Genomic DNA, 27278 nt, shown 5'->3' on the forward strand with positions numbered 1-27278 from the left:
CTTGTGCTAATCAAAACCTGTGACAAATCTGTAAAAATCTTGCATTTCTGCAATCTAAATGACTAACTTCTCACAATTACCAACCGTGCACACTAGGAGGTGCTGCTGTGCATATGAGAAAAACAGTCTTTCCTTTGTTCAAATTCATGTAATCATTCTTTACTAATTATTCACAACCTCAGGTAAACAGCAATCAAAATAATAAGCTTTTCCTAGAGATTAATGACCTGCTTGGAAATGTTAATCATGAGACTGCTGAAGGCCAGCATTAACCTTAGATGATCATTAAGCTTCAGAAAATGTTCTGTGCTCATATGCAACAGGCTCTCATGAAACACAGAGAAGTTTAACACCAATAATGAAGTTGCCTCTCCTGTGTTTCTAGTTTCTGGCAGTAGGTGTACCAGCCTGAAACATATCATCGTAACATATTCAGTTTATACTGTCTCATGGGTCACCTCTGTTGCCTTGAGCAGGGTATGAAATGAGGACTTCAGGAAAAACATTCCCTTTCCACTCAGCAGTGAAGTGGCAGTTAGCCAGGCTCCTCTGAAGTATGAGCCAAGCAACTCAATGGCTTCAATGAACTTCCAAAAGGTACAGGCTGTAGCTGATAAAATCATATAAATGCATGGTAAAAACATGCACATAATGTTCATTAGACAGCGTTCATGAAAGAGTTATAACAATGAAAAAACCAAAACAATCAATGATTCCAGAATAGTTAGGAAAATTATGTTATATCCACTCAGTGGAATATTATGCAATCTTTTTATTTTTTCAAACTTTTTATGTATTTTTAATTGACACATTGTAATGGTACATATTTAAGGAGCACAATTTGATGTTTCCATAGAAATCTATGTTATATAATAATCCAGTCAGGGTAGTTAGCATCTGTATCACATTGTGCATTTATCATTTCTTTGTGGTGAGAATGTTAAAAGATCCTCTCTTCTAGCTATTTTGTAATACACAATATTTTATTATTAGCCATAGTAACCCTACTGTGCAGTAGAACACCAGAATTTATTTTTGCTGTCTAATTGTAATTTTGTACCCATTTAACAACCTCTCACCATCCTTCCCTTTTCCCCTTTCCCCACCCAGTCTCTGGGTAACCACTGTTCTCCTCTCTCCTTCTATGATACCAACTTTTTGTTGTTAAGATTTCACGTGTGGGTGAGATCATGTGGTACTTGTCTTTCTGTGTCTGGCTTATTTCATTTAACGTGATCTCCAGATTCATCCTTGCCATCACAAATGACAGAATTCTTTTTGATGGCTGAATAGTATTCAATTGTATATGTAAACCACATTTTCTTTATCCATTCACCTGTGGTTGGACACGTAGGTTGATTCTATGTGTTGGCTATTGTGAATAGTATGCAGCCTTTTAAAAGGTACTTCTGGGCCGGGCAGAGTGACTCACACCTGTAATCCCAGCCCTTTGGGAGACCGAGGCAGGTGGATCACCTGAGGTCAGGAGTTTGAGACCAGTCTGACCAACATGGTGAAACCTCATCTCTACTAAAAATACAAACATTAGCCGGGCCTGGTGGCGCATGCCTGTAATCCCAGCTACTTGGGAGGCTGAGGCAGGAGAATCGCTCGAACCTGGGAGGCAGAGGTTGCAGTGAGCTGAAATCATGCCATTGCACTCCAGCCTGGGCAACAAGAGTGAAACTCCATCTCAAAATAAATAAATAAAAGGTACTTCTGAAGAACATATGATAACCTTTTGCTGAATGAACATTTATATGGCACTGTCTACCAAGTCCTGTTCAATGTACTTTATAAGTATTCACAATTCTTAAAACAATCCTTTGAAGTTGGTATTATTATTATCCTCATTCCACAACTGGAAAGCAGAAAAAAGAAAGGTACTGCCCCTGGTAATATAGCTGGTAAGTAGCAAAGTGAGATTTAAACTGGAAATGGTACTCCAGAGCCCAAGCTGTTAACCTGATCATCAAGCTACGCTGCCTTGGGATACCCTACTGCTCATGAAGAGTGGTAAAGGACTGCATTACAAGGATGGACTCTGGAGTAAATAGATGTAGTTAATCTCTAGTCCCAGAGTTCTTGAGTAATGAAATCTTGGACAAATTAATTCTTCCTCTAAGCTTTGGTTCTCTCATCTCCAAATTGAGAATAATTGCTGTAAAGATAAATAAGAAAATGCTTTTAACGTTTTTAGTAAAATGTGCATGGGTAGCATTAAGGGACATTATTAGTCCCTTATTAGAGAGGGAATGTTAGTAATAGTAATAATAGAAAAAGATCAAGGTTCAAAATAGTAAGTACAAGTATTATTGATTCCATTTATATAACATGTAAAACCAAGCCAAACTAATCTATGCTTTTGGAAAAAAAGGAAACGATTATCCTAGCAAGAGTGAGAGTTAGTGACTATAAGTCAGCATGAGAAGATTTCTTGAGTGCTGCTTACCAAGATTTTCATAGATGTGTTCAATCTGAAAATTTATGGAGCTATACACTTAATTTGTGCACTATTCTGTATACTTCAGTATAAAAGCTTAAAAATTCTATGTCCAATGTTTTTATGATTAAAATAAACACAACATTGCATAGAAGAAGTTTGGACAGAAATGCACCAAAATTTTAATTGCTGTTATGATTTAGTTATGTTACTTTGTATAGTTAACATTTGTAGAACACTCATTACATGCTAGGTTCTGTTCTACTGGCTTTCCTTGCATTGTCTCATTTTATCCTCTAACAAACCTATGAAATAAGAACACAGGTTCAGAGAAATTAAATTCTTTCTTGTTTTCTATATTTTCTATGTTAAGTTCAAAGTACATAAGGTATTTTTGTAAATGAAATTATTAAAATATGTCTACATCCTGTTCTAGTATTCTCAGTGTTTGCTTAGTGCTGCCACTACTGAATGCAGAACAAAATTGCCCACTGCAATTTCCTTCTTCCCTCTTAAGTGATTTACAGAACAAGGAAACCACGAATAGGATCTAGCCTAGTAGCTGAGAGTGGGGGGTGGGGAGCTGGGGGTTGGGGAAAGGCTGTTTTCTTTCTTCCTCCTTTCTCTTTGGGCCATACTAACTCCTAGATGTAGAGATAGGTAGGGAAAGTTTCTGCCACCTCCCTCCATAGGTCACCTGCAGTATTTCCCAGAATTCCTGGCTTCTGGAAAGAGTTTCCAGGAAATGAAGCAGCTGCTGCTTTTTCTCTCTTGCTAGAAGAATCAAATTGATAGTATGCCTTTGAATCCTACTTTTAGCTACATGGAGACAAACATACAAGTAGAGAGCAGACTCTCTAGGAGGAAGAAAAGCAAATATACCTCCTAGCAGGTGAAAAGGTTCTTGAATTTGTGAATATATGAACTCATAGTGGGAGGTCCATGTTCAATCATTGGTAGGCCATATACAATAAAAATAAAAGTGGTGTTGTATGGGTTGGATCTGTGTTCCCACCAAATCTCTTGTTGAAATGTAATACCACATCCCTGAGGCCTCCCCAGAAGCTGATGCTGCCATGCTTCCTGTACAGCCTACACAACCATGAGCCAATTAAACCTCTTTTCTTCATAAATTACCCAGACTCAGGTATTTCTTTATAGAAGTGCAAGAATGGACTAATACGGGTATCTACATGAGAAATTATTCTTTCCGTTTTATTACATCTTTCTTTCTCAGGTTTTGTCCTTCACGTAAAAGTAATTAAAGCTGATTAATTTCAAAATAAATTATGTACTTGATATATGTTATGCTTCTGAATAATTAATCTTTATATTGTTTAAAGGTCATTTTAAATTATTTTAATGCTTTTAATAATTACTTTTTATTCCTGTAACAAGAAAATATATTTCCTCCAAAATATATGTGATTACTGGCAAGTAGCCATTTTTCAACTTTATGACTCACTTTAAAAACATGTTTTTCATATTATAAACCATGCTGTTTCATTTTTGTCTTGCTTTGAGCAGGAATAGTGTACCGTAAAAGCTAAGATAAAAAACAGGAGAAATTTAGTAAGTGGCAGTCTTTAGATGATCTTGGCCTATTTCAAAATTTTTATCTCAACCTTGTTATATAATTTCACTTTATGTGCATATTTGAGTTAAAAAATATCTTGGTATCAGTGTTATGTTCATACATTTCTTTTTAAATTTGGTCATGTAAAGCGTAAAATATATGGATATTTGAGCAGTAAAAACATTTTGAACCTTTAATTCAACTTTTTCCACATAATTTTGACTGCTTTATCTCATAAAAGAAGGATGTGTGTTCATCTTATTTTCACTATTAAGATAAATCACACAAAAAAGTCAACAGTGAGCAGTTTAGAAAGTAAAGATTCACTTATACATGACCTGAAGGTTGGAGAATTACCAGGCCCCATATAGTTTACATTGTCCAAAACCACCCTGATGAGAGTTACAAGGGGAGTCATAGGGGAAATTCTAACTCTCAGACAAATGTTGCAGGAAACATTGACTGCTACTTACAGAGAGGTCCAGGAAAAAAGTATTCCTGTAAGTTTGGAAAAGCTACACGAATGTGTCTTTGCTTAGCAACTTACAACACCTTTGAATACAGGAAAGACTCCTGACTTTAAAGAAAGCTACCTGAATTTATTAACCCCAGTATTAACAGTCTGTAGAACATTGTTCTTAAACAAGTTTTTAATCCAGTGGTCCTGTAAAGACTCAAATGTCCTAATCCCTTTGCCAAAGTGGAGGAGTACTGTATGTCTTCAAGAGCCCAGGAGTTCTACTATCTAGAAAATATCCTCTTTCTCTGGGTCTAGATTATACCAGCCAAGTGAGCCTCATGGCAGGCCCAAGTAGGACCTATAGAACTTCCGGATATTTATGAGGTTTATAGTTTAAACCCCAAATTGGAGTCTAACTTAGAGGATGGGGTAAGGAAGAAACTTTACGTAGATAAGTTTCTGATCCTTGTGTTCCTGAAAAAAGAACACAAGTTCACTGGGATCCACCTACAGTCCAGGCATTGTAAAGGCTGAGGATTTTCTTCACTTTGGTCCCTATCTTATTACCATGCCACGATGCATATACAAAGTAGAAACAGTCAACTCTAATGCCATTATAGGGATGAGTCTATCACAGGAAGAGCTCTTGGTCCTGTGGCCCTGCATTGGCCTGCCAGAGTCAACAACGATGTCTGGGAGCTGACGTGTCTTGGCTGAAGTCAACATTCAAGGCGATTATCTAGGTCACTGCAGCCTAGAGCAGCTGCGGGCTCCACTCAGGCAGGCAGCTCACAAGACTAAGCAGATGCACCATTCTGTAAGTACTGGCACTGGAGATGTTGAAAACTACCAGGAAATTCTCCATTAAGAGTTTTCCATTCCTGAGGCTTTTTATAGAACTAGCTACAATTCTATCACTGCAGTCTCAGTCCTGCAGAACCTGGAGGGGTTTGAGGAATAATTTTACTCAGCATCCATAGAGCCAGGTCCAAAAGAACCCTCTTCTAACAAGGTGGCCAGCTGGAAAAGCTTGACCCCAACCATCTGTGCACATGTCACAGGCCATTAGAATCGCTTTAGGCCATTCCTGTTGGTTGGGTCTTTGGGAGGCTTCTATTTGGCACAACATTTCAATACGCTATGACATATTAAGCATGCTCTAGAGCTGAACATCCGATCAGAAAGGCCCGGGTGGATGGTAGAGGGAGCTCCTGAGCCAGTGTCCGTTCTTCACTTTGAGGAGACCATTACTGGATGCTGCATCTCAGAACTCCCCATGTCAAAGAGCTGAAACACTATTCTAGTTATTGTTTGTGTCCTAATGAAAATGTTACTCTATTTCTTTGTTTCCAAAGGAAGTCACCTGGCCTCACTGGTATTCTCAGCCATATAATAGAGAGTTTTGGGAGAGCTATTTAAGGTGCCCCAGCTACCAATGCATTTTTTCATCATTTGTCATCCACAAAACAGTGACCAGACAGAACACATCCAGAAGGTATTTGAAAGATACCTTCAGATAAGTTAACCAGGCCACTTACCTTCTTACAGCTAAGTTTTCCTAGAGTTCTATCTTTCATGCATCCACAAAGCATATCCCCTTGCATAGTCCTTCCAGCTTTCACCCCTTTTACTTCCCCACACAAAGCTCCATCTGAGACAGGCAGTTTGACAATTCTTAAAGGAATTCACACTGGAATCCACTCTGGATAAGCTGAACTCTGTCTGATGTGGCTTCTCCATACTACTGCACTTTCCTCTCAGCACACTCTGGTACCATGGATACACTCCATTTACAGACCAATCCATTGACCTCTGCCACAATTCATACATTCCTGTTGTGGCTTTGACTCTCCAGGCCATTGTCCTCATAGTCAGTTCTGTTTCTGTCCTCACTGAGCCTCTGAGATTTGAGACACATTGTTTACTACAACTTAGTTTTCCCTCTCTGGCAATTCTGATTATCAACCCTAGCTACTGTATACTCCCTACGTAAACCTTCTTCCTAACCCCCAGCCCTCAAGGACCCTGGAACCTGTGACCTGGGACTGTTCTCACTTGTCTCACTCTAGCCATACGGAACTACTTATCTTCTCCAACTAAGTCATGTTCTCTCTCACCTCAGTATCTTCATATATACTGTTCTTTTCTTGGAATGATTCTCCTACTTCTTATCTGGCTAATTCCTCCTTCAAGACTCAGATACAGTATCCTATCTCTAGAATGTCTACATGGACCACTCTTTGGAATTATATGTCTCTTCTTGATGCTTCTGTAGTGTACTTTCCATACTCTGATCATGCACTTGCTGCATCCTACTGACACTGCTTATTTGCCTGTGAGCCCCACAGTCCATAGGACAAGGGTGAGACATCTCTGAGTCCCTGGTACCTAATCTAGTGATTTTTCATATCAGGTTTTCAATAACTTTTTGTTTTTGAGATGGAATTTTGCTCTTGTTGCCCAGACTGGAGTGCAATGGCACGATCTTGGCTCACTGCAACCTCACCTCCCGGGTTCAAGTGATTCTCCTGCCTTGAACTCCTGACCTCAGGCTGGTCTTGAACTCCTGACCTCAGGTGATCCACCATCTAGGCCTCCCAAAGTGCTGGGCTTACAGGTGTGAGACACTGCGCCTGGCCGCTATTTGTTGAATAAATAAAAAAGTAGAACTATACTTCACTTCCAATAAATTTAATCATCTTAAAACTTGTAAAGGGAGATATTAAGAAGTGAAGCTGAAAGACATCTGGTTCCATACACATGGCAGACTGAGCTAATGTGGAGCATCTCACACAAAAAACACCTAGAAATGCTATAAAAATGAAACTCAAAAGATGTAATACAAAACTGAGCTTACAAAAAGGAAAGGGACCTTCCCCCTCCGCCCCCAATGCCAGGAACAAAAAGGGAACTAAAAGCCAGAGCAGCAAGTGTATGAGCTTATATCCCAGGAACTCTGGAGATGTTACTGGACCCTAGGATAATGGTTGGGTGCTTGAGTATTAATACAGGGACTGGATATGATACTTGGATAGATGTGAGGTGGGGATCAAGCCTTTGCAGAACTGCAATTTCAGTGAAATTGGGACTCAAACAATTGCATCCACCAGTACAGGAAGAAAGTAAGGAAGCTGGTCTCCATGTGGGACTCCCATGAGAGATTAAAATTCCAAGTTTGCCCCTTATAAAGAGATCTGAATTTACCCTATCAGTGTGAAGCAGGGAATCTTAAGCTGAAAAAAAAACATAAAGACTGGTCTCAGGTTGCTGGTATCCCTGGAGCAACAAGCACAATTTCTCTAGAGGGACAGTTTCACCCCTAAGGCCAAAAGGGATTTAAAAAAAAAAAAAAACAAGACTCAGGTTTTTTTTTCTTTTCAAGTTTCAGTTAAAATAAAATTATAAGAAAATTATCTATAGGTGAGATGCAATATAGATCACAATAGAAAAATTAGCACCTCCAAATACCTCAGGACAATCATTAAAAAGACCACACATAAATATGTTTAAAATAATTAAAGAAAATAGTTTAAAAGGAATAAACTTGTAAAAGACACTTTGAAAAGAAAAAAGCATGAAATTTGGGGAAAAAGCATTAATATATGCATACAAATGTAGAGAAAATATAAAAGTATGCATGTAAATGTTCACATCAACTTCATAAAAGTGATTACCTCTGGTAGAGAAGAAAGGAGAAGGAATTGGGCATGGTTAATGATATTTCTTTTTATAAAGGAGAGATCTGAAGGCAATATAGCAAAATATTACTACTAGTTTAAATTCAAATGGGACTTCTAATCAATTAACTTCTATACATTTTGAAATGTTTCTTTGATAAGAATTTGTAAAATTAAAGCTAGAACATAAGACAGTTAGAATAAGGGCAAAGAAGAAGAGATTTCACAGTCATGGACTTTAATGTCAGAAAAGATAGTCACAGTTAACATCCTGACCTTGCGCAAGTCACTTAGTCCCTAAGCCTGTTTATCTTAGGTTCCTGGAATAAGTTATCACACTTGATCTCTAAATTTACCTCAGAAACTCATTATCAGTCAAAGTAAAAAGGCAAACAGATTATGTCTCTTAGTTCTTACTGCTGGATAAAAACACACAAATTCAACTGGAAAGACTTTTTTTTTTTTCTAGCCACTGAATTTTCGTAAGTGTTGGGAGATAAGTCATCATGGATTTCTCTCATTCCTGTGCAGATTGGCCCTTCTGAGCAAAGGACATGTTTGAATAGCAAACAGCCTTGCAAAGTAGAAAAAGTATATCCCTCTAGAGAGACATGTACCTCCCTGAACATGTCATAGGCCACTAAAAATAAAGCCCTCTCCTTTTTCCCTGAAACATTTACTTATATTCCAGGGTAATGAATAATTAATCTCTCTCTCTTTCTCCCTCTCTCTGTCTCTCCATCTGTATATCTTTTTGGAGATGTGCCAGTGTCCCCAGAGTCCCCTGATTTCAAGGTTCCTCTCTCCTGTGATGCAACATAGTGTGCGCACAGGCAACATTTGGCCCGCATCGCATTGCCCTAAGGAATTTAAGCATAGGGAACCAGCACAAGATACTGCTCTGGCTGACGCTTTTACTGTGAATAATAAACCATGTGTTCGTGACCCAAGGCTCGTGTGTGTGTGTGTGTGTGTGTGTGCATGCGCATATGTGTGTGTACAATTGTGGCAGGCTAATTTGTTAGCTTGCGGGTAGTGTAAGATCTCAGATCCTTCCCAGTTCTGACTTAGTAGAGAAGCAAAAAGGAAGACCCTGAATAGCATAATGACCGGTGTCTTTAAACATGATTTCATATTAAATACAGAAATGTTCTTCAAAAGACATTTCTTCTACCAACCCTCTATAAAAACTATAGGTTTGACAATGCAAGGAAGGGAACATGAAGTCAAAACATTAGGTTTAGAAAGATATTTCAGCGGGGATTTAAGATAATATGGTTTAACTTTCTTTCTCTTTTGCTTTTTCTTCTTTCTTTCTTTTTCTTTTTTTTTTTTTTTTTCAGACAGAGTCTTGCTCTGTTGCCCAGGCTGGAGTGCAGAGGTGCGATCTCGACTCACTGCAACCTCTGCCTCCCAGGTTCAAGTGATTCTCCCGCTTCAGCCTTCTGAGTAGCTGGGATTACACACATACTGCCATGCTGGCTAATGTATTTTTAATAGAGATGGGGTTTCACCATGTTGGCCAGGCTAGTCTCAAACTCCTGACCTCAAAGGATCCACCCGCCTTGGCCTCCCAAAGGGCTGGGATTATAGGCATGAGCCACAGCTATGTTTCTTTTCAATGATCTAAAGATACAGGATTAAGGCTTGTAGTTCATAAAGAATCCAGTGATTGGCAAACACAAACCATTTTTTACTTTCTCAGACATCAGAAATCATAAAAGCCTTTTATAAATGCTGCTCTCAGGCAATTTGTAGCTTAAATATATGATGCTTTCTAGAAATGTCAAAATCTTTCATTAAAGAGCGACTCCTACATAAAGGGTATTTGTTGATTTCAGCTATCCAGGATCCATTTTTTACCTTCTTGAAGAAACCCAGAGTTTTGTTTGAGGATTTCCCCATTCCACACCACTCTCAGGTCATGTGGTCTCGACAGAGCTCCAATCCCAGCTCTAGGGATAAGCAGGTAATCAAGTTCTAGGCCAATCAGTGCATCGCATGTCCTTGGTTTAGAGGTAAGCTCTGAGAACACAAGCCATGCTCTTGGAATGGACCTGGAGACTTTGCTAGGGAAGTGGGGTCAGGGGTTTTCTCTCTCTTTTTCTCTGCTGAAATAGAACCTGGAAGAATACAGCCAAGGAACAGCTGCAAATTATCTTGCAACTATGAGGGGAAAGCCAGGAATACCTGTATGCAGACATGTCAGGAATCTTAACAGCTCTGGGTTGTTTACAGGAGCTAATACATCTTCTTTTTCGGTTTAACTAAATTTGAGCCTCATTTTCTTCTCCTCCAACAGAGAGTTCAAATTAATTCGTCCTGCAGTTTAGATGCCAGAATTGCAAAATTCTGAATCTTTTGTAGTGAAATTTAGGATGATTTGTATAATGCCCAGATTGAAAAACTCTTGAGTTCTGTGCCGTGAAGTTTAGAAAGCAAGAAATTGATTCCAAAAAAGTTTTAAGAGTTGTGGTCCTCAACAAAATATAACAGAGCCTCAATAAGACAATGTAGAAAACGTAATTTGAATTTATAGGTAAATATGCTCAATATATTATGTCAAACAAAGGTTATCTTGGAAACATAACAAAGTTATGAGGAAAAGGGAACAAAACAATAATTTTTAAGGCTAGTTGTAAAATTTATGTTAGATTTAACATAAATGGTAATTTGCATGCATATATTTAAATTGCACCATTTGAAATGGACAGTTTCATATAGTTCAATTAAACAATAAGGTAGAAAAAAGTCCATGTTGCTTTCCTTTTCAAACTTATTTAAACCAAAGATTCCACTGTATTTTAAAAAGGCCCAACCATTCATTTCTCTTATCCAGGTATATCTGTTTTAAACATAGGACAATCAAGTTCACCACATTTTATTTTTCAAGTTTTGCAAATGTAAAAGTTTCTTAAAAAGGGGTCCTTGTGCATATGCAGTATTCCCTTACCTGCGTGTTATATAGGGGTTGCCTTGGCACATTAACTTCCCTCAGCAGACGACCAGATATGTCCCTTAGCTCTAAAAGTCTGCATGCAAGCTGAGGATGCAGAAGTTTGGCCACTGATTTGGAGGATCTGGATATGCTGTTTAATCCACGAATTAATGTTGTTCGATTAATCTTAGCTAAAGCAATAGCCATCCTGATTTTGGATGTTTTCTGCGCAGGTTCTCTTTTCTGAAAAATAGGCCTTTGAAAAGTAACTGATGTGTGATACTCCAATGCATTATTAAAACTACTTCTGGCAGAGACTGACTACTATATAACTACCTTGTGCATGGTGTCATGCATATATTCAATGTCCAATGATTCTGTTGCCCCATGAAACCCCTTGAATTCCCTGCCATGTACTTAAATCTTTTTTTTTTTTTTTTTTTTAATGGAATTTCATTCTTGTGGCCCAGGCTGGAGTGCAATGGCACAATCTCAGCTCACTGCAACCTCTGCCTCCCAGGTTCAAGTGATCTTCCTGACTCAGCCTCCTGAATAACTGGGAATACACGCGAGCACCACCACGCCCAGCTAATTTTTGTATTTTTAGTAGAGACGAGGTTTCACCATGCTGATCAGGCTGGTCTCGAACTCCTGATCTCAGGTGATCTGCCTGCCTCAGCCTCCCAAAGTGCTAGGATTACAGGTGTGAGACACCACGCCTGACCCTTAAATCTATATATATATATACACACACACACACATATACACACACACACACACACACACACACATATATATATATATTTGGTTTTTTTCCCTGGGATAAATATCAAGAATTGAAGTAACCAGCCAAAAGATACAAATGTTTCATTTTCCTCCTAGATTTATATATTTTGTGTACTGAATTTTTACTTTAATTTTTTTTTTTTAAATTTCAATAGGTTTTTGGGGAACAGTTGGTATTTGGTTACATGAATACATCCTTTTGTGGTAATTTCTTAGATTTTGCTGCACCCATCACCCGAGCAGTGTACACTATAACAAATGTGCACTGAATTTTTAAAGAGCTCTTAAGTAAACAAGAATTCTTAACTGACTTCTCCATTTGAGCTCTACTCTTTAAATATATATCTTGCTTTTCTTTTTTTATTTTTTTCTTGCTACAGCCATACCCATTTCTTTGTCATTGGCAATTATAATGCTGAACTTTACTCTTCTATATCTGTTAAACTAGCCTGTCAGAAAATCTTACTAAATTCTTTCTCTACCTTGTCCCAGAATTTGACCACTTCTCATTACCCCCAGTACAGCACCCAATCTATTATATTTGAATTCTACCATCATCTCTTTTCCAGATTAGTGAATTTGCCTCCTAAGTGGTTTCTCTGCTTCCACCTTTGCCTATTTTCATTCTGTTCATCAATACACCAGCCAGAGAGATCTAATTAAAACTTATGTCAGATCATATTTTCCTTCTATTCCACTGCTTTAGTGGCTTCCAGTTGCTGTCAGTGTAAAAGCCCAAGTACATACTGTGGTCCACAAGGCCATACAAAGGTTGTTTTTTCTTCACCTGTTCAGCCTCATCTTTTTCTCTTCCCTTCCTTCCTCATTACTTGTTGAAGTTTTTAGGTGTCTGGGATTTTGCACTAGCTATGCCATTTGATTCCTCAAGCATCCCAAGGTTCACTCCCTCACTTCCTTCACATCTTCATTCAAGAATCTCTTTCTCACTAAGACCTTCTTGGTCACTCTACCCACATCATCAATTGTGCTCTCTATCCCTGCACTTCTATTTTGTATCCCTTCTCTGCTATAGTTTTTCTTCTCCTTAACGCTTACCACTAATGTACTATATTGTTTATTTTCCTTGTTCATTGTTTTTTACTTGACTGGAATATAAACTGTAAGAGTTTTATATCCATTTAGCTTGCTTCTTTTTCTCCAGAGCCAAAGTAGTGTCTGGCACGTAATACACACTCTATCTTTGTCAGAATGAATGAATGAAGAGTATCAGAAAATAAAACAAATTAATCTTGAGAAACATCAAAGAAGTATACCAAATATTACATTAGAAACCACACAGAAAGTTTTCAGTGCACAATTCTATAACTTTCACAATAATGGTAATTCTCCACAAGAAACAACTCACCAAAGACAAAAATATAATTGAATTACAGAGCATTCTAGTGACAGTCATAGTCTCATTACTTTCAGAAACCTAAATGCCATTACAGGTAATTTCCAAACATCATTGGTGCCTTCTTAGCAGTTTTTTTCACACATTAACAATAACCAACCACAACAAAAAAGCATAGAGAATTCAGAAAAGTACATCTAAGGGCATAAAACTCCAAAATTTTTGGCATGGATTCTAATATGTCCTGTCTACAACTTCTATTTTGTAGTATATGATTAAGTACAAGACAACAGAAAAAAGATATATTCATCTTTCATATTTAAAAAACTCACAAAAATTGACCCTGTTTTTCCTAAGATATTTTTATCTTATTCCAAGAATGAGCATCTGAATTAAAATTTTTTAGATACCCAACTGTAGTACATAACTTAAAGGTTTACTATTTTCAATTCATCTTATGGAAATCTTTTGAAATTTGCAAGTGTAAACCTTTAAAAATTACTCTTTCTAAAGAAGTAGATACTAAGGCTGTTGTCTGGGCTGGTTGGGACAGAAGAGGTGGAAAGAACTGAATCACAAAAGCCATCATCTCAAGCCAGGATTCTAAAATTAACTTTCTGGCCAGGCACCATGGCTCATGCCTATAAGCCCAGTACTTTGGGAGGCCAAAGCAGGCAGATCACTTGAGGTCAGGAGTTTGAGACCAACCTGGCCAACCTGGTGAAACCCTGTCTTTACTAAAAATACAAAAATTAATCTGGCATAGTGGCAGGCACCTGTAATCCCAGCTATTTGGGAGGCTGAGGCAGGAGAATCACTTGAACCCAGGAGGCAGGGGTTGCAGTGAGTGGAGATTGTGCTATTGCACTTCATCCTGGGTGACAGAGGGAAACTCTGTCTCAAAAAAATAAGTAAAATAAAATACAAGTAACTTTCCCAGCCTCAAAAAGAAAATTTCCTTCAAAATCTATCCAGGAAGAACAATTTAGTAATCCGTATTCTGGTTGTATTCTAGGTATATTCCTCTATAAAAATTCCATCGTCACTCCCATCAAATCTTTTTTTGTTCTAGGCCAGCAAGATGGCCTTTTCCTAAATAAATACAAGCCTGGGGGCAGGGAGAGATTTAAATACTAATCACAAAATTTAGAATTTTAAGATACAACCCAATTAATAAAGCCCTCTAAGAATTTTTAAGACCATTCCTTTCCCTGTGTTTGGGAAGTATGGATCATCCTGGAAATAAAAAAAATTGCAGCACTTACATTCTAACCTTTTAAAACTCATCTGCTTAACAACTGAGTATTAGGAATGTTTTCCATATAATTTATATTTGAAGGGCAAATAACTTCAAATATGTGATATTATCCCCTAACTACTCAAGTTTCTTGCCAATCTCAGCAACACATTCTTCAAAGGAAATAGTGGGAAAAGACCAATGTTAAGTGTTTTGAAAATGAGAAATAAAGTAACTAGTTATGTTCCTAGTTGAGTTGGGTAAAGTTCTATAAGTAAATTCAATTAGTTGGAAATAGGAACTCACAGCTTTATCTTTGGGGATCACAATATTCAATCAATTGATGTCACCATAAACCATGCTTATGGTTCTAATGATAATGAGGCTATTCAGAAGGTAGAAATGAATGAATGAAGTTGCCATTTCTTTGATTAAATAAAACCCCAGTTTCTCTGATTTCAGCAATGGTGGGAGAATCAAAACTTGAAAACAATAACAACGTTTTCCATGCCTGTCTCTGACTTCCTAGGATTCACCCTGAGCCTTTCTCAATAATTACTACTGTGCTGGCCTATTTGACATTGACCAGGCATGTACATCTGCCCATCTCTTTCCTTCCTACTCCAGAGCATAGCCAAAATAGTCTCCAATGTTTCAAAAGACTTTATACCAAGGCTAGGGGAATGCAAAAAGGGGGAGCTACTGGATGCCAAGTCTAAGATACAGTATTAGAAAACCCAGTTTGCCCTCAGAAACTCTTAAGCCTTACCCTCTCCTGCTTAGCTGATCTGACCAGCATTTGGATGCATCTTACCACTGTGCCTGCAGATTCCTACACTTCAGTGTCACACCTCCTCAAACACTAGACCCAAGAGAGGCCAAAGGCAGAAAGCAGTTGTTTCCCCTGATACTAAGGCCAACCGTCCGAGTTCTGGTGTGCTGTATCTAATATGCCTGCCTCTTCCTATGAGGACTGATACTGGGAATGTCCTCTTTCCCCAGGGCTATTATCTTACAGGCTAAATCAGTATTGTGCTCTGTTATACCATCTGGGAGTCCATTCTACAAGTCTCAGAACTCTACTACAGCTAAGGGAGTTCAGCAAGTCCTGACAGTTAAAACTCATCCGATTCAATGGTATACGAGAATGCATATCAACTAACTGGTTTTTTTTTTTTTTTTTGAGACAGAGTCCTTCTCTGTCACCCAGGCTGGAGTGCAGTGGCGCGATCTCCGCTCACTGCAACCTCCGCCTCCCAGGTTCATGCCATTCTCCTGCCTCAGTCTCCCGAGTAGCTGGGACTACAGGTGCCCGCCACCACGCCCGGCTAATTTTTTGTGTTTTTAGTAGAGACGGGGTTTCACCGTGTTAGCCAGGATGGTCTCCATCTCCTGACCTTGTAATCCGCCTGCCTCGACCTCCCAAAGTGCTGGGATTACAGGTGTGAGCCACCACATCCTGCCCAGTTAATTTATTTTTAGAAATGTATGGGCTCAGTAATTTGAATCATCTGCATATATAACAATTACCTTCTATTCAGAACAGAAAATTATTTTTGCTAAATAACAGTTTAAGTACACAGTGAGCATTATTGGTGGATGAGGGGTTCCACATTAAGTAAATTTTCTGGGCAACTAAAATTTTACGCACTGAATGTTGGCTAAATTTTTACTGACATGAAAAATAACTTTAAAAAATATATCCCATACTTGACATATTTGAGGATTCTGACTGCTGCTAATTCCTCTCTCCTTTTTCTCTCCACTTCTGTGGCTTTCATAGAATTTCATTCTCTTCATTTTCTTCTTTTCTCTGATGCCCTGCTAACCCTTTAAACAATGGCATTGGCGGGGCTCTATCCTATGCCCTAATGTTACTACACAATCTTCTTGAGCAGTGATGATTACCATTTTGGTTTAAATGTACACTATAGTTAAACACATGGTTTAACTATACACTATAACAACACACTATACACTGATGACTCCCAAACGTACATCTTCAGGTGGGATTCTCTTGAGCTTCCAACCTACATGTGCAATTTATTACTCAACTCCAAGGCTTGGACAGGACGTGGCATGGCCTCTTAAACTGATCCAATCAAACTCATTATCTCCAAAGCTGCTCTTCCTCATCTTATCTTTGGTCTTAGTTAACAGGATCACTATTCTTCTAGCCACCCAAGAATTCCAGAATCTTCCTCAACCTTTACACATTCTCTCTCATCCCCCACTGTCAGTTTCAAAATATGCTAAATATCTCTTGTGCTCAACTCATTCTATTCCCAATGCTAATGTCCTTGCTCTTAGCTGTCATTTGCAACAAAATCTTCCTAGAAGCTCTGCCTCCATTCAGATCTCATTACCACTAAAAAAGTATTTTTGATGTGCAAACTGAATGTCATTTCCAAGCCCAAAACCTTTCTGTGACTGGTATTTGTGTTACATATAAGGGAAAGTCCAGTCTTTTTCACATGGCATACAAAGACCTCCACATTGTATCTCCTTGTTACATTTCCTATTTTCTACTATTTCCTATCTCAGCCCTTCTATCCTACATGCCTTTAATTTATATTTATTTGACATTTTGGAAGCACGCTTGCTGCTTCCTACTTTTGGGCCTAACCCACACTGCCTATGGAATATGCTTCCCTTCCCCTACCCACTGATCCCACTCTTTTCTTTACCTTGAAAACTACTATTCATCCTTTGGGACCCAACTTAAAAGCATCCTTCCTCCATGAAGCCTTCTCTGACCTTCCTCAGTCGAGTAATTCACTCCTCTAAATTAGCTATAGAGCTGTAACACTTACCATATTCTAATGCAATTACTTGTTTACAACTCTATCTCCATTAGATTAAGCTCATTGGCGGAAAGGATCGTATCTTGTATATCTCTGTATTTCCTCTCTCCAGTCCCAAGCAATAGTGAGATATTTAGTAAATGTCTGATGGCTGGTCGTCTGCAGGCACGGTTAAAGGTAGCTCTAATACCTCTCCTTTGGAATGAAATATGTATACTTTGTGATTACTGTGTTACTGAGAGTGCTTTTTGTTAACTTCCAGGTTTTGGCTATAAACCTCATGTTTGACATTGCCAGGAGCCTGACTTCTGGATAAGTGGATTGTTACTGTACCACGTACCTTCACCGCATATTCTATTCCGACTGTGATCAAAATGACCGAACCACATTTTTCCATTAAGAGCTGTGTACCGTTGAGTAAATGAGGTTACATGTGTTCACTAAAGAAGTTGTTACTTCTTCCTAATTTTATGTCTCTTCAAAATATACACCTCCCTCCTCCTTCACTCCCAATATTTTATCTGTTTCAAATCCTTTTTGGAACAGAGGTTTAAAAAATATACATGTATACCTTATTTAAATTGATACTACTGTTTTCTTTCCACTTTAAACACACATCTATGTTGTATTTATCTTTCCATTGTTAAAATTTATCTCAAGTTTTTGCGCCGATTTAATTGACATAGATTTTTGCTAAGTGTATCTAGGTATTTTTCTGATTTTTACATTGCAATTGTAGCAAGGAGAGACTGCCACGTGTTTATCCTAATGACATAGTTAGTCTTTAAACTTAATTCTCAATCTACCTCACTTCTTGGTCCACAATCTGTCTGCTTCCCAAAGACCCCTCTTAATGAGTAATATTTGAAATTTGTTTTTCTTTGGCAAAATTAGTGTTTTCTTAAGTTTTGAGCACTGATCTCAAAATCAAGCATTAAATAATTGGTATGATACTAAAAATAGAATATACTTTTTCTATTCCTTTTGAAGGTTATAAAATCACATTACCTGATTAGACTGTGATAATCTTAGGATGGTGGGAAATTCATCTTTAAACTCATCTACAAGGTCCATGATTGCTTTCTGGATCCCCTCGACTAAGACAAAAAGAGGTTAGGAAAAAGAAAACTTTGAAAACATCCCCTAAATGTTTCAAAAGAACATGAAACACTTGATCAAATTCCTAGATGACTGGGAAAGTAAAGGAACTCTAAGGGATCTTATTCCCAGTTGTTCCCACACCCATATGCCCTTTACAACAAGATTGTGTGTACTTCTTCCAGAAAAGTTCTTCAACACCTGCCCACATATCCACCCAACAGGTTTGATCGGCATGGTGAGTTCTTGCTTGGGTTCCTAGTGCTTAACAAGCTTGCAGGCCTGGTTAATGCTTGTCCTAGTCTGCCATTAGTGAAAGATGAGGGTAGCCTTCCACTTGGGAAAGCCAGCAAGGACAGAACTCACAGCTCACTGCTGGAATTCTTTGTTACTGCACAATAGGCTTCCGAGAACCTGCTACAGAATCTTCTGAAATCACTCTGGCAGTGAGAGGAAGAAGAATGTGTTTGGAGGCATAAGGGAAGGAGCGAGGGGATTGAATTAATAAAGTACACTAAGGAGTTCTATGATATAAGTTGAAATTTGTCCCAAATTCTGCAGTGATACCCCAAATAATGGATCATCTGAGAACAAAGGTCCCTCTGAAAAAAACTGGCATGTGCTTTAAAAGAAATGCTTTATATATGATGCCAAATAGAAAAGAAACACCAGCAGTGATTCAGAAAGACTTCTGAACAGATTGTTTTTGCTTCACCAATGAGGATCACTAGGTCAAACTTGGGCAAAACTGTAAAGTCTTTGGTTTGTCTCCTTTATAATCTCAATCTTTTTTCTTCATCTTTTACCCTCCTACTACCCTCACACGTCAGATGACCATTAGTTTCCCTGATCAAATATGGGAAGAACTTGATACCATGCAGACTTGATTGACTGCCTAGTTATATATATACACAAACATATATATACACACACACATATATATTATACATATATATTTAACTTAATTTAATTTTTTTGAGACGGAGTCTCGCTCTGTCACCCAGGCTGGAGTGCAGTGGCGCGATCTCGGCTCACTGCAAGCTCCACCTCCTGGGTTCACACCATTCTCCTGCCTCAGCCTCCAGAGTAGCTGGGACTACAGGCACCGACCACCATGCCCAGCTAATTTTTTTGTATTTTTTAGTAGAGACAGGGTTTCACCGTGTTAGCCAGGATGGTCTCCATCTCCTGACCTCGTGATCCACCAGCCTCGGCCTCCCAAAGTGCTGGGATTACAGGCGTGAGCCACCGTGCCCAGCCGACAGCCTAGTTATATTTTAGTGTGAATGAAATAGTTGGCTAACCTGAATCCATTCTAATTTGAAGCCCTCATATTTAATTGCAGCTAGACCACTTTCTTCAGCAAGCATAAAGCCACGGCTGCTGAAAGTTTCTTCATGGGAACAGTTTGGGAAAGAGAAATCTTCATCCCAGGATTCCTCTAGCATGGGAAGCCTGTCAAATCCCCAGCTCTCATGGTGTTCTTAGTCCACCATCTACCTTAGAACACCCTCCACCATACCACATCCACCTCTCCTAACCAAAATAGAACCTGCTTGCCTCTCATGACTCTCATGCTTAAGATAACTATGCCCTTAACATTTGGAAAGTGCAATCCGTTGGTAGAAAGAAAATCATATTAGGCAATGATGAATACACACGCTGGGAGTCTATGAGATAATGAAATACTTTATCTGTCCTAGCAAGATAGTTGGTCATCATCGTCCACTGCAGCGGAACACCTGGCAGATTCTTCTCTTTCTGGTCTTCTTCCCTGTTCTCCATTCTCCTCCCTTCCACCATCCCCTAGTTCTTTTTATCCACTGATTCTGATGTCCTTGCCCAACTGGTTTTACCCAATTTTCTTCTTTTCATCAGTCCTCTCCCTCCTAGGCATCCTACAAAATTAAGAAATCTAGAGGAAGAGCATTTCTCAGGCTAATGTTTACCACACTTAAAGCATAACCAACTCTTTGTGTTTGCTAACAACGTCCTTTTTGTCTTTTCTTACTTAAGAGCCCTCTCCCCGGAACTAGAGTGGTGAAAAATGACAGAGGGTGATGGAATAAGAATATCTCACCCTGCAACACTTATATTATGATCTTAAAATATTTTGGTTTGTGTTTAATTATCTTCTTATGCCAATAACCTTATGCATCTTACATTATTTCAGATAATAAACTTAGACAAAATAAATAACAGTGTCTGTTTTTTCCTTGTTAATTCTTCATTATGTTATTCTTTAGAGTTCATAAAAGAGTACCCCATAATTAGGAAACAATTAAAAGTATCTCCAAATAATTTTTATAACAGCTCTACAGATTTATCTGTATTTAAAAGGCGTTAATACAGAAGAACAGAACTTTTGTGTTTTGCACACAGCTTTGAGGAAAATGAACATTTTACATAATTCACATAAAGACAGTATAAACTTAGTGATAGAAATATAGAAATCTAGGGGTCAGTCAGACCTGGGTTTGAATTCCAATTCTATCACTTACCAGGTTTCCTTAAATATGCACTGACCTTTTGGTTTTGGAAATTTTGCAAAACTTGGGTAACAGTCTATGCTGGGTTTGCCCGATTCACCTGGGTTTCAGCATTTTGATACGCACCAAACTGGCTGGAACCCTGAACACCTTCCTAATTGGATCCTTCCCTCAAACCTACTTCAAATTCAACAGAGATGAAGTCATACTCCTCACTTCATTTATTACCTACCAATCCTCAAAACCCATCTGCCATATGAGACTTCTTTAAGAATTGTTGTTGGCCCTAGATCAAGGATTTGGACTCGAAGTAACCCCCTTTGGATGTCAACCCGATAAACGGAGCAGTTCTATTGGTCCCAGTACTATGTCCTCCAGCTCACAGCATGCTTTGTGACTATGCACATCTAAATGAGTGGCAAATGTTTAAAATTGTCAAAGTAATTTTAAAACTTATTATCTGGAGTAAGAGAACCGATATAGATTAAGGTCCAACTGAGTTCTAGTAACTGTGCTGGGGCTAAGTTAACATCATTTATGTTTTTTAATTCACTTAACAACCCTATGAGGTAGGAATGTTTTGAAAGCAATCTAAAAGTATCAATACAAACACTTTAGTATTACCAATATCAATTGTCAATCCTCAATAATAGTTTCTTCATTTGTTTGTTTGTTTCTTTTGAGATGGAGTCTTGCTCTGTCACCCAAGCCTGAGTGCAGTGGTGCAATATTGGCTCACTGCAACCTCTCCCTCCCAGGTTCAAGCGATTCTCCTGCCTCAGCCTCCTGAGTAGCTGGGACTAAAGGCATCTGCTACCACACCCAGCTAATTTTTGTATTTTTAGTAGAGGTGGGTCACCATGTTGGCCAGGCTGTTCTTGAACTCCTGACCTCAGGTGATCCACCCACTTCAGCCTCCCAAAGTGCTGGTATTACAGATGTGAGTCACCGTGCCCGGCCAATAATAGTTTTTATAGTGATAGCTATGTCATTACATGATACATGCAGGGCTATTCTGAATGGTATAGAATGGAAATAATTCAAATACCCAACATTCATTAAATGATTGCTACCTCAAGACTATGGAAAAGTTTCTGTTCATTTGTTTGTAAAATGTGGATTCTATATTTAACTATGTAGGTAAAACAAATTTACAAAACATTATGTAAAACAATATAGTTTATAACCATCCAAAATTATATGTACACAAACGAGACTTAGAAAGGAATCTAGTAGTAAAAAGTCCCCAAAACCTCCAAGTTAAAAAAAAAACTAGGAAATATTATTTCCATAGGATTGTTCACTTATGTTTAATTAATTAAATACCAAGTTTATGACATGAATTGAAAGTATGATTGTGTATCACCTTGCTTAGAGACAAGTGAAAAGTTTTATATAAATCGAGTGTGCAGAAGAAGTCTCAACATCTACTATTGAAGGCTCAAACAGGTCCTGATGTTGGAGAACTGATGGGGCAACCTGATGAAATCCTACATGCATGAGACTACAGGACCCTCCTGGGGGGTAACTCCAATTCAGTAAGGCATCCCACTCTGACAAATCCAATCTGGTAGCAATGCCTTAATAATCAGGGGAGAGGTGTAATTCTGAGCACAGCCTGGGGTATGTCCTTCAGAGCTATCCTTGATCTCAACATTCCATAGGGATTAGGAGTAGATGGGATGAAAAGATAAGCCTTAAGTAGTCTTCCTAAACTTTTTAAGGCAGTGGACACAAATTAGCTATACAACTAGGGTATTCCTTTCACAGAGAGCAAAACAAAAAAGGGAAAAGAGGCATTCTCTCGGGCTTTGCCAAAGATCTCTGGCTCTTTGAAAGTGTTGCTACATCAGTAGCGGTACCTATTGTGTCCAGAAAATAGCCAAAACCAAAGCAGATCCCAAAGGAAACATGATGGTATTCATAGAAATAGTTGAAAGGGCCAAGCAGATGCCACTTGCCAGGCTGCTTACCAGATTGGTTCCTGATAATTAGACACCCCGTGGGAATTCCCAAAAATACTTAGAGAGGAGACAGCAGATTCAGGACTTTGTAGAGACTTGAAGTTTTGCAGATGGGGTAAGGCCAATGAAATCCAGGTTATCATTATTCTTGTGATCCCACTTTCAATCATAGGTTAGCCAAGCTTGGGAAATCCTGGGTCACAAGAGAAAATGTATAGACCTTCTTATTCCATTAAGAATTTGAAGACTTGTGTGTGTAAATAGGAAGTTTGTAAATTGAATCATTTAAAATGTATTAGGGGAGCATATTCTTTAAAAGTAGCCCTAGATAAAATTCTCCTGTAAGGCACATAATCATTTTAATAGCAAAAATAAATACCTGCTACATAGCTCGTAAATATGTTTCAAAACAGAGATATTGATAACATTTTGTTTCTTCTTAAAAACTCTTTACTTACTATATTTTACAATTCCAGTTGGGTACCATTAATAAGGAGCAAGCAATGGGAAAGACTAATGGATGTCTTCAAATAGTTATAGTAAAGTAACAGGCTACATAGAAGAGAGAATCGACAACATTAGCATTGTTACCCATGTTTGGGAGTTGCCTAGGGTTGGTTAGATGTTAGGATGGCCAGATTTATTTGTTGTCTGTTTCCCCTATCAGAATATAAATTCCCTAAGTTCTGGGTCTTTGTTTTGTTCAAGGGTGTATTCCCAATACCTAGACAGTAGTTTTACATGATAGGCACTCAATAAATCTTTCAGATGTTGGTGAGAATGCAGAGAAAATGGAACACTTATATATGGTTGGTGGTAATGTAAATTAATGCAGCTATGGACAACAGTATGGAGATTTCGCAAAGAACTAAAAATAGAACTACTACTCGATCTGGCAATCCCACTACCGTGTATCCACCCAAAGAAAAAGAAATTATTATATCAGAAAGACACCTGCATTCTTACAGTTATTGCAGCACTTTTTTACAATAGCAAAGACATCATCCTAAGTGTGCATCAATGTGTAATTGAATAAAGAAAATATGATGTGTATATACCATGGAATACTATTCAGTCATAAAAAAAGAATGAAATCTTGTCTCTTTTTGTGAGACAGTATCTCTCTCTGTCACCCAAGCTGGAGTGCAGCGGTGTGATCAAAACTCACTGCAGCCCCAAACTCCTGGTTTCAAATGATCTTCCCACCTCAGCCTCCTAAGTAGCTAACTACAGGCATGTGCCCTCATGCCTGGCTAATTTTCTAAAATTTTTATAGAGATGGGGTCTGGCTATGTTGCCCAGGCTGGTGTTGAACTCCTGACCTCAAGCAGTCCTCCCACCTTGGTCTCCTAATGTGCTTAGATTATAGGTATTAGCCACCACACCTGGCCAGAAATCATGTATTTTTATGCAACGTAGATGGAACTGGAGGCCATTATGTTAAGTGTAATAACTCAGAAGCAGAAAGTCAATTACTGCATGTTCTCACTTGTAAGTGGGAGCTAAATAATGCATAAACATGGACATAGAGAGTGGAATAATAGACACTGGAAACTCAGAAAGGTGAGAAGGTAGAAGGGAATGAGGGATGAGAAATTACCTAATGGGTACAATGTACCCATTATTACATTATTACAATGTACAATGATTGCACCCATAGCTTAATCTTCACCACTTCACAATATATCCATATAACAAAACTGCACTTGTACTCCCTAAATATATAAAAATAATAATTTTAAAAATCTTCCTGAATGAATACAATAAAATCTGTTAGTTATATCTCAGCCAAGCTGAAAAATTTTATCATTAAAAAATTCATTAGGGAGTCAACTAACATATATGTAAATGCAAGCACCTAAGACCCATAAGACACACATATAAATACACATAGACACACATGTTTTATCAAACATTACAGAAAGAAAACTTTTCCCCCACAAAGCACTATGTTTGAAAAACTGTAACCCGTTTTAGTGAATACTGGCTCATGTGACATATCCCAACAAGACAATATGAGCTCCATAAGACCAGAAAACAGACACAATAAGAACATTTCCCTTTCTGCTGTTTTCTGGTAAATAATACTGAGTACATTAATTGGGAACTGTCCATTATTATATATAATTAATTGCAGACAGTCTATTATTGTATATCTCTGAGACTAGAAAATAAAAGTATAGCAGGTTTATGGGGGTAGTATTGATAAATATATGAGTAAGGTAAATGTAGATATGTAATGCAGTAGAGATCAAAAGAATATACATGTAAACAATTTCAAAATACTTATTTTTAAAAAACAATCCCTAAAATGTTTTTAAAACTGTATATCAAATTGGTTACATAATAACACCATGAAAGGATTTATTTGGAGTGAATTTAAAACACAGTACAACACATTCCAAGGACAATAAACCAAAAAGACATGTTAAGTCTCATTCAGTCATTTTCTTGTTAGTATTAATATTGGTTTCGTTATTTGAAATTATTTTTCTTAGAGTACAGGACAAACATATTATTAGGTTAATAATGTTAGGGATCAACAATTTCAGTGTAAGAGAAGAAAAGACCCAATTAGAAGACATACTTGCAGCCACGAAGCCTATGAAAGCCTGTTCAACATCACTAATAATTAGAGAAATGCAAATCAAAAACACAATGAGGTACCAGATAAAGGAAATGTGGTATATACCCACCATGGAATACTATGCAGCCATAAAAAAAGAATGAGATCATGTTTTTTGCAGCAGCATGGATAGAGCTGAAGGCCATTATCCTAAGCAAAATAATGCAGGAACAGAAAACCAAATTCTACATGTTCTTACTTATAAATGGGCACTAAACAACGAGAATATTTTTTCCTTTTTCTTTAATCTATGCTCAGGAAGAATTTAAGGTTAAGTACAAAGTTCCCTTACTTTTAGTTTTTCTTCTTTAATAATGAAAGTACTCTAAATATGCCTTTCACTATATCCCATTTATTTTTTAAAGAAGAGGTCTTTTCAATGCTTCCTTTGATTTCTTTTTGCTCCAAGGACTATCTTAATTACATTTTATAACTTCCCAGTAATTAAGGTTTAATATTATATTATTATTTATTTCTACTTGATTGGCTTTTAGATCTGAGAATATGGTCTATAAACTCTCCAGTTTTTCTGATTTTAAGGTTTTCTTTGTGGCCAACTACATACCAGTTTTTTCACAAATGTTCTAAATCATACAAAGGAGACATATTACTCTAGTCAAATAATGCAAGAATACAATACGTTGGATTTATTGATTGTACTATTCAATTCTTTTATAGCCCACTAATTTTTGCCTACTAGACATGTTACTGAAAAAGAAATGTTAAAATCTTCCACAAATTGTATTTTCATCAAGTTTTCCTTGCATTTCTTCATTTTCTTCATTGTTTTTGTATTACATTAAGGGCTAGCAATAATGGAGAGCTCAGGAATGCTCATGCACTGGTAGTGAGAATGTAAATTGGCATGCTTACTTTAAAAAACAATTAGTATCATCAAGTACAACTGAAGATACCCATAGCTGTGATCACTGCTTCCAAACATAGAAATATCCCCGCCAGCACCAGGAGACCTAGATACGAGAATGTTCACTGCTACAATTGAAATATTAATAAGTTTAAGCAACCCAAATATTCATCAACTGTAGAATTAATAAAGCATAATACATGCATAATAGCTGCCATACAGCAATAAAAATGAATGAATTATAACTACATGCAACATAATGAATAAATTTCAGGGATGTAATAATTTTGAATGAGAAAAAGCAAGGTACAGAAAAAAAGCACAACAGGATTTTATTTATATGAAGTTCAAAAACATTTTAAACTAAACAGCATATTAGGAGTACACACACATGTTGTAAAACTATAAAGAAAACCTTGAAAAACCATTTCTTTCATTAGTAACTTGTTCACATTTTGAGATGAATGTTGGATACCTGCATTCTATAACACTTGAAAAAGTTAACTATATATAATATTAAATATTCCCCTGATTAAAATATAGGTCTTATTTTAGCCTTAGAAAACTTTGTGTTATAAATATATTTTGAACTGACATCTTTCTCTTTTTTGGATCTTAACAATCTGTAGTCATTACCATCCAGCTGAGTATCTCCTGATAGAATCTTCCATTTAGGAAATAGGCAAACTATAATTGAAGCATTTCAAGAAAAGCAAAGTCCAGACCAGGTGGCTCGCACCTGTAAATTCCAGAACTTTGGGAGGCGAAGGGAGAAGGATTGCTTGAGCCCAGGATTCTGAGACCAGCCTGGGTAACACAGCAAGACCCCGTCTCTTCAAAACATAAAAAAATTGGCCTGGTGTGGTGTCACACACCTGTAGTCCTAGCTACTCTGGAGGCTGAGGTGGGAGGAACACTTGAGCCCAGGAGGTCAAGGCTGCAGTGACCCAGGCTCACACCA

General features: G+C 37.8%; 1 protein-coding gene and 1 long non-coding RNA gene across 4 annotated transcripts in view; one reads left to right on the top strand and one right to left on the bottom strand.

Moving 5' to 3' along the window:
• Nucleotides 1–27278, bottom strand: part of SPATA9 (spermatogenesis associated 9) — a 68534-nt gene that overhangs the window by 6008 nt on the left and 35248 nt on the right. The window contains exons 1-3 of one of the 3 annotated variants that reach the window (XM_001093375.4): nt 18550–18610; nt 18284–18372; nt 11110–11337 (exon numbers count right to left, since the gene is read on the bottom strand). The exons of the other annotated variants lie outside the window; for them this stretch is intronic. Coding sequence (XP_001093375.1) covers nt 11110–11337; nt 18284–18372; nt 18550–18610 — 378 coding nt within the window. Of the gene's footprint in view, nt 1–11109; nt 11338–18283; nt 18373–18549; nt 18611–27278 lie in introns of those variants that run through there. 3 annotated transcript variants of the gene reach the window in all.
• On the top strand, nt 5100–18906 carry LOC114678856 (uncharacterized). Its single transcript, XR_003730447.2, has 2 exons — nt 5100–5296; nt 17538–18906. It is a non-coding gene; the product is annotated as an uncharacterized LOC114678856 (long non-coding RNA).

The sequence above is a fragment of the Macaca mulatta genome, chromosome 6 (genome assembly GCF_049350105.2).
Source record: "Macaca mulatta isolate MMU2019108-1 chromosome 6, T2T-MMU8v2.0, whole genome shotgun sequence".
In the NCBI taxonomy this organism is placed as follows: Eukaryota; Metazoa; Chordata; class Mammalia; order Primates; family Cercopithecidae; genus Macaca; species Macaca mulatta.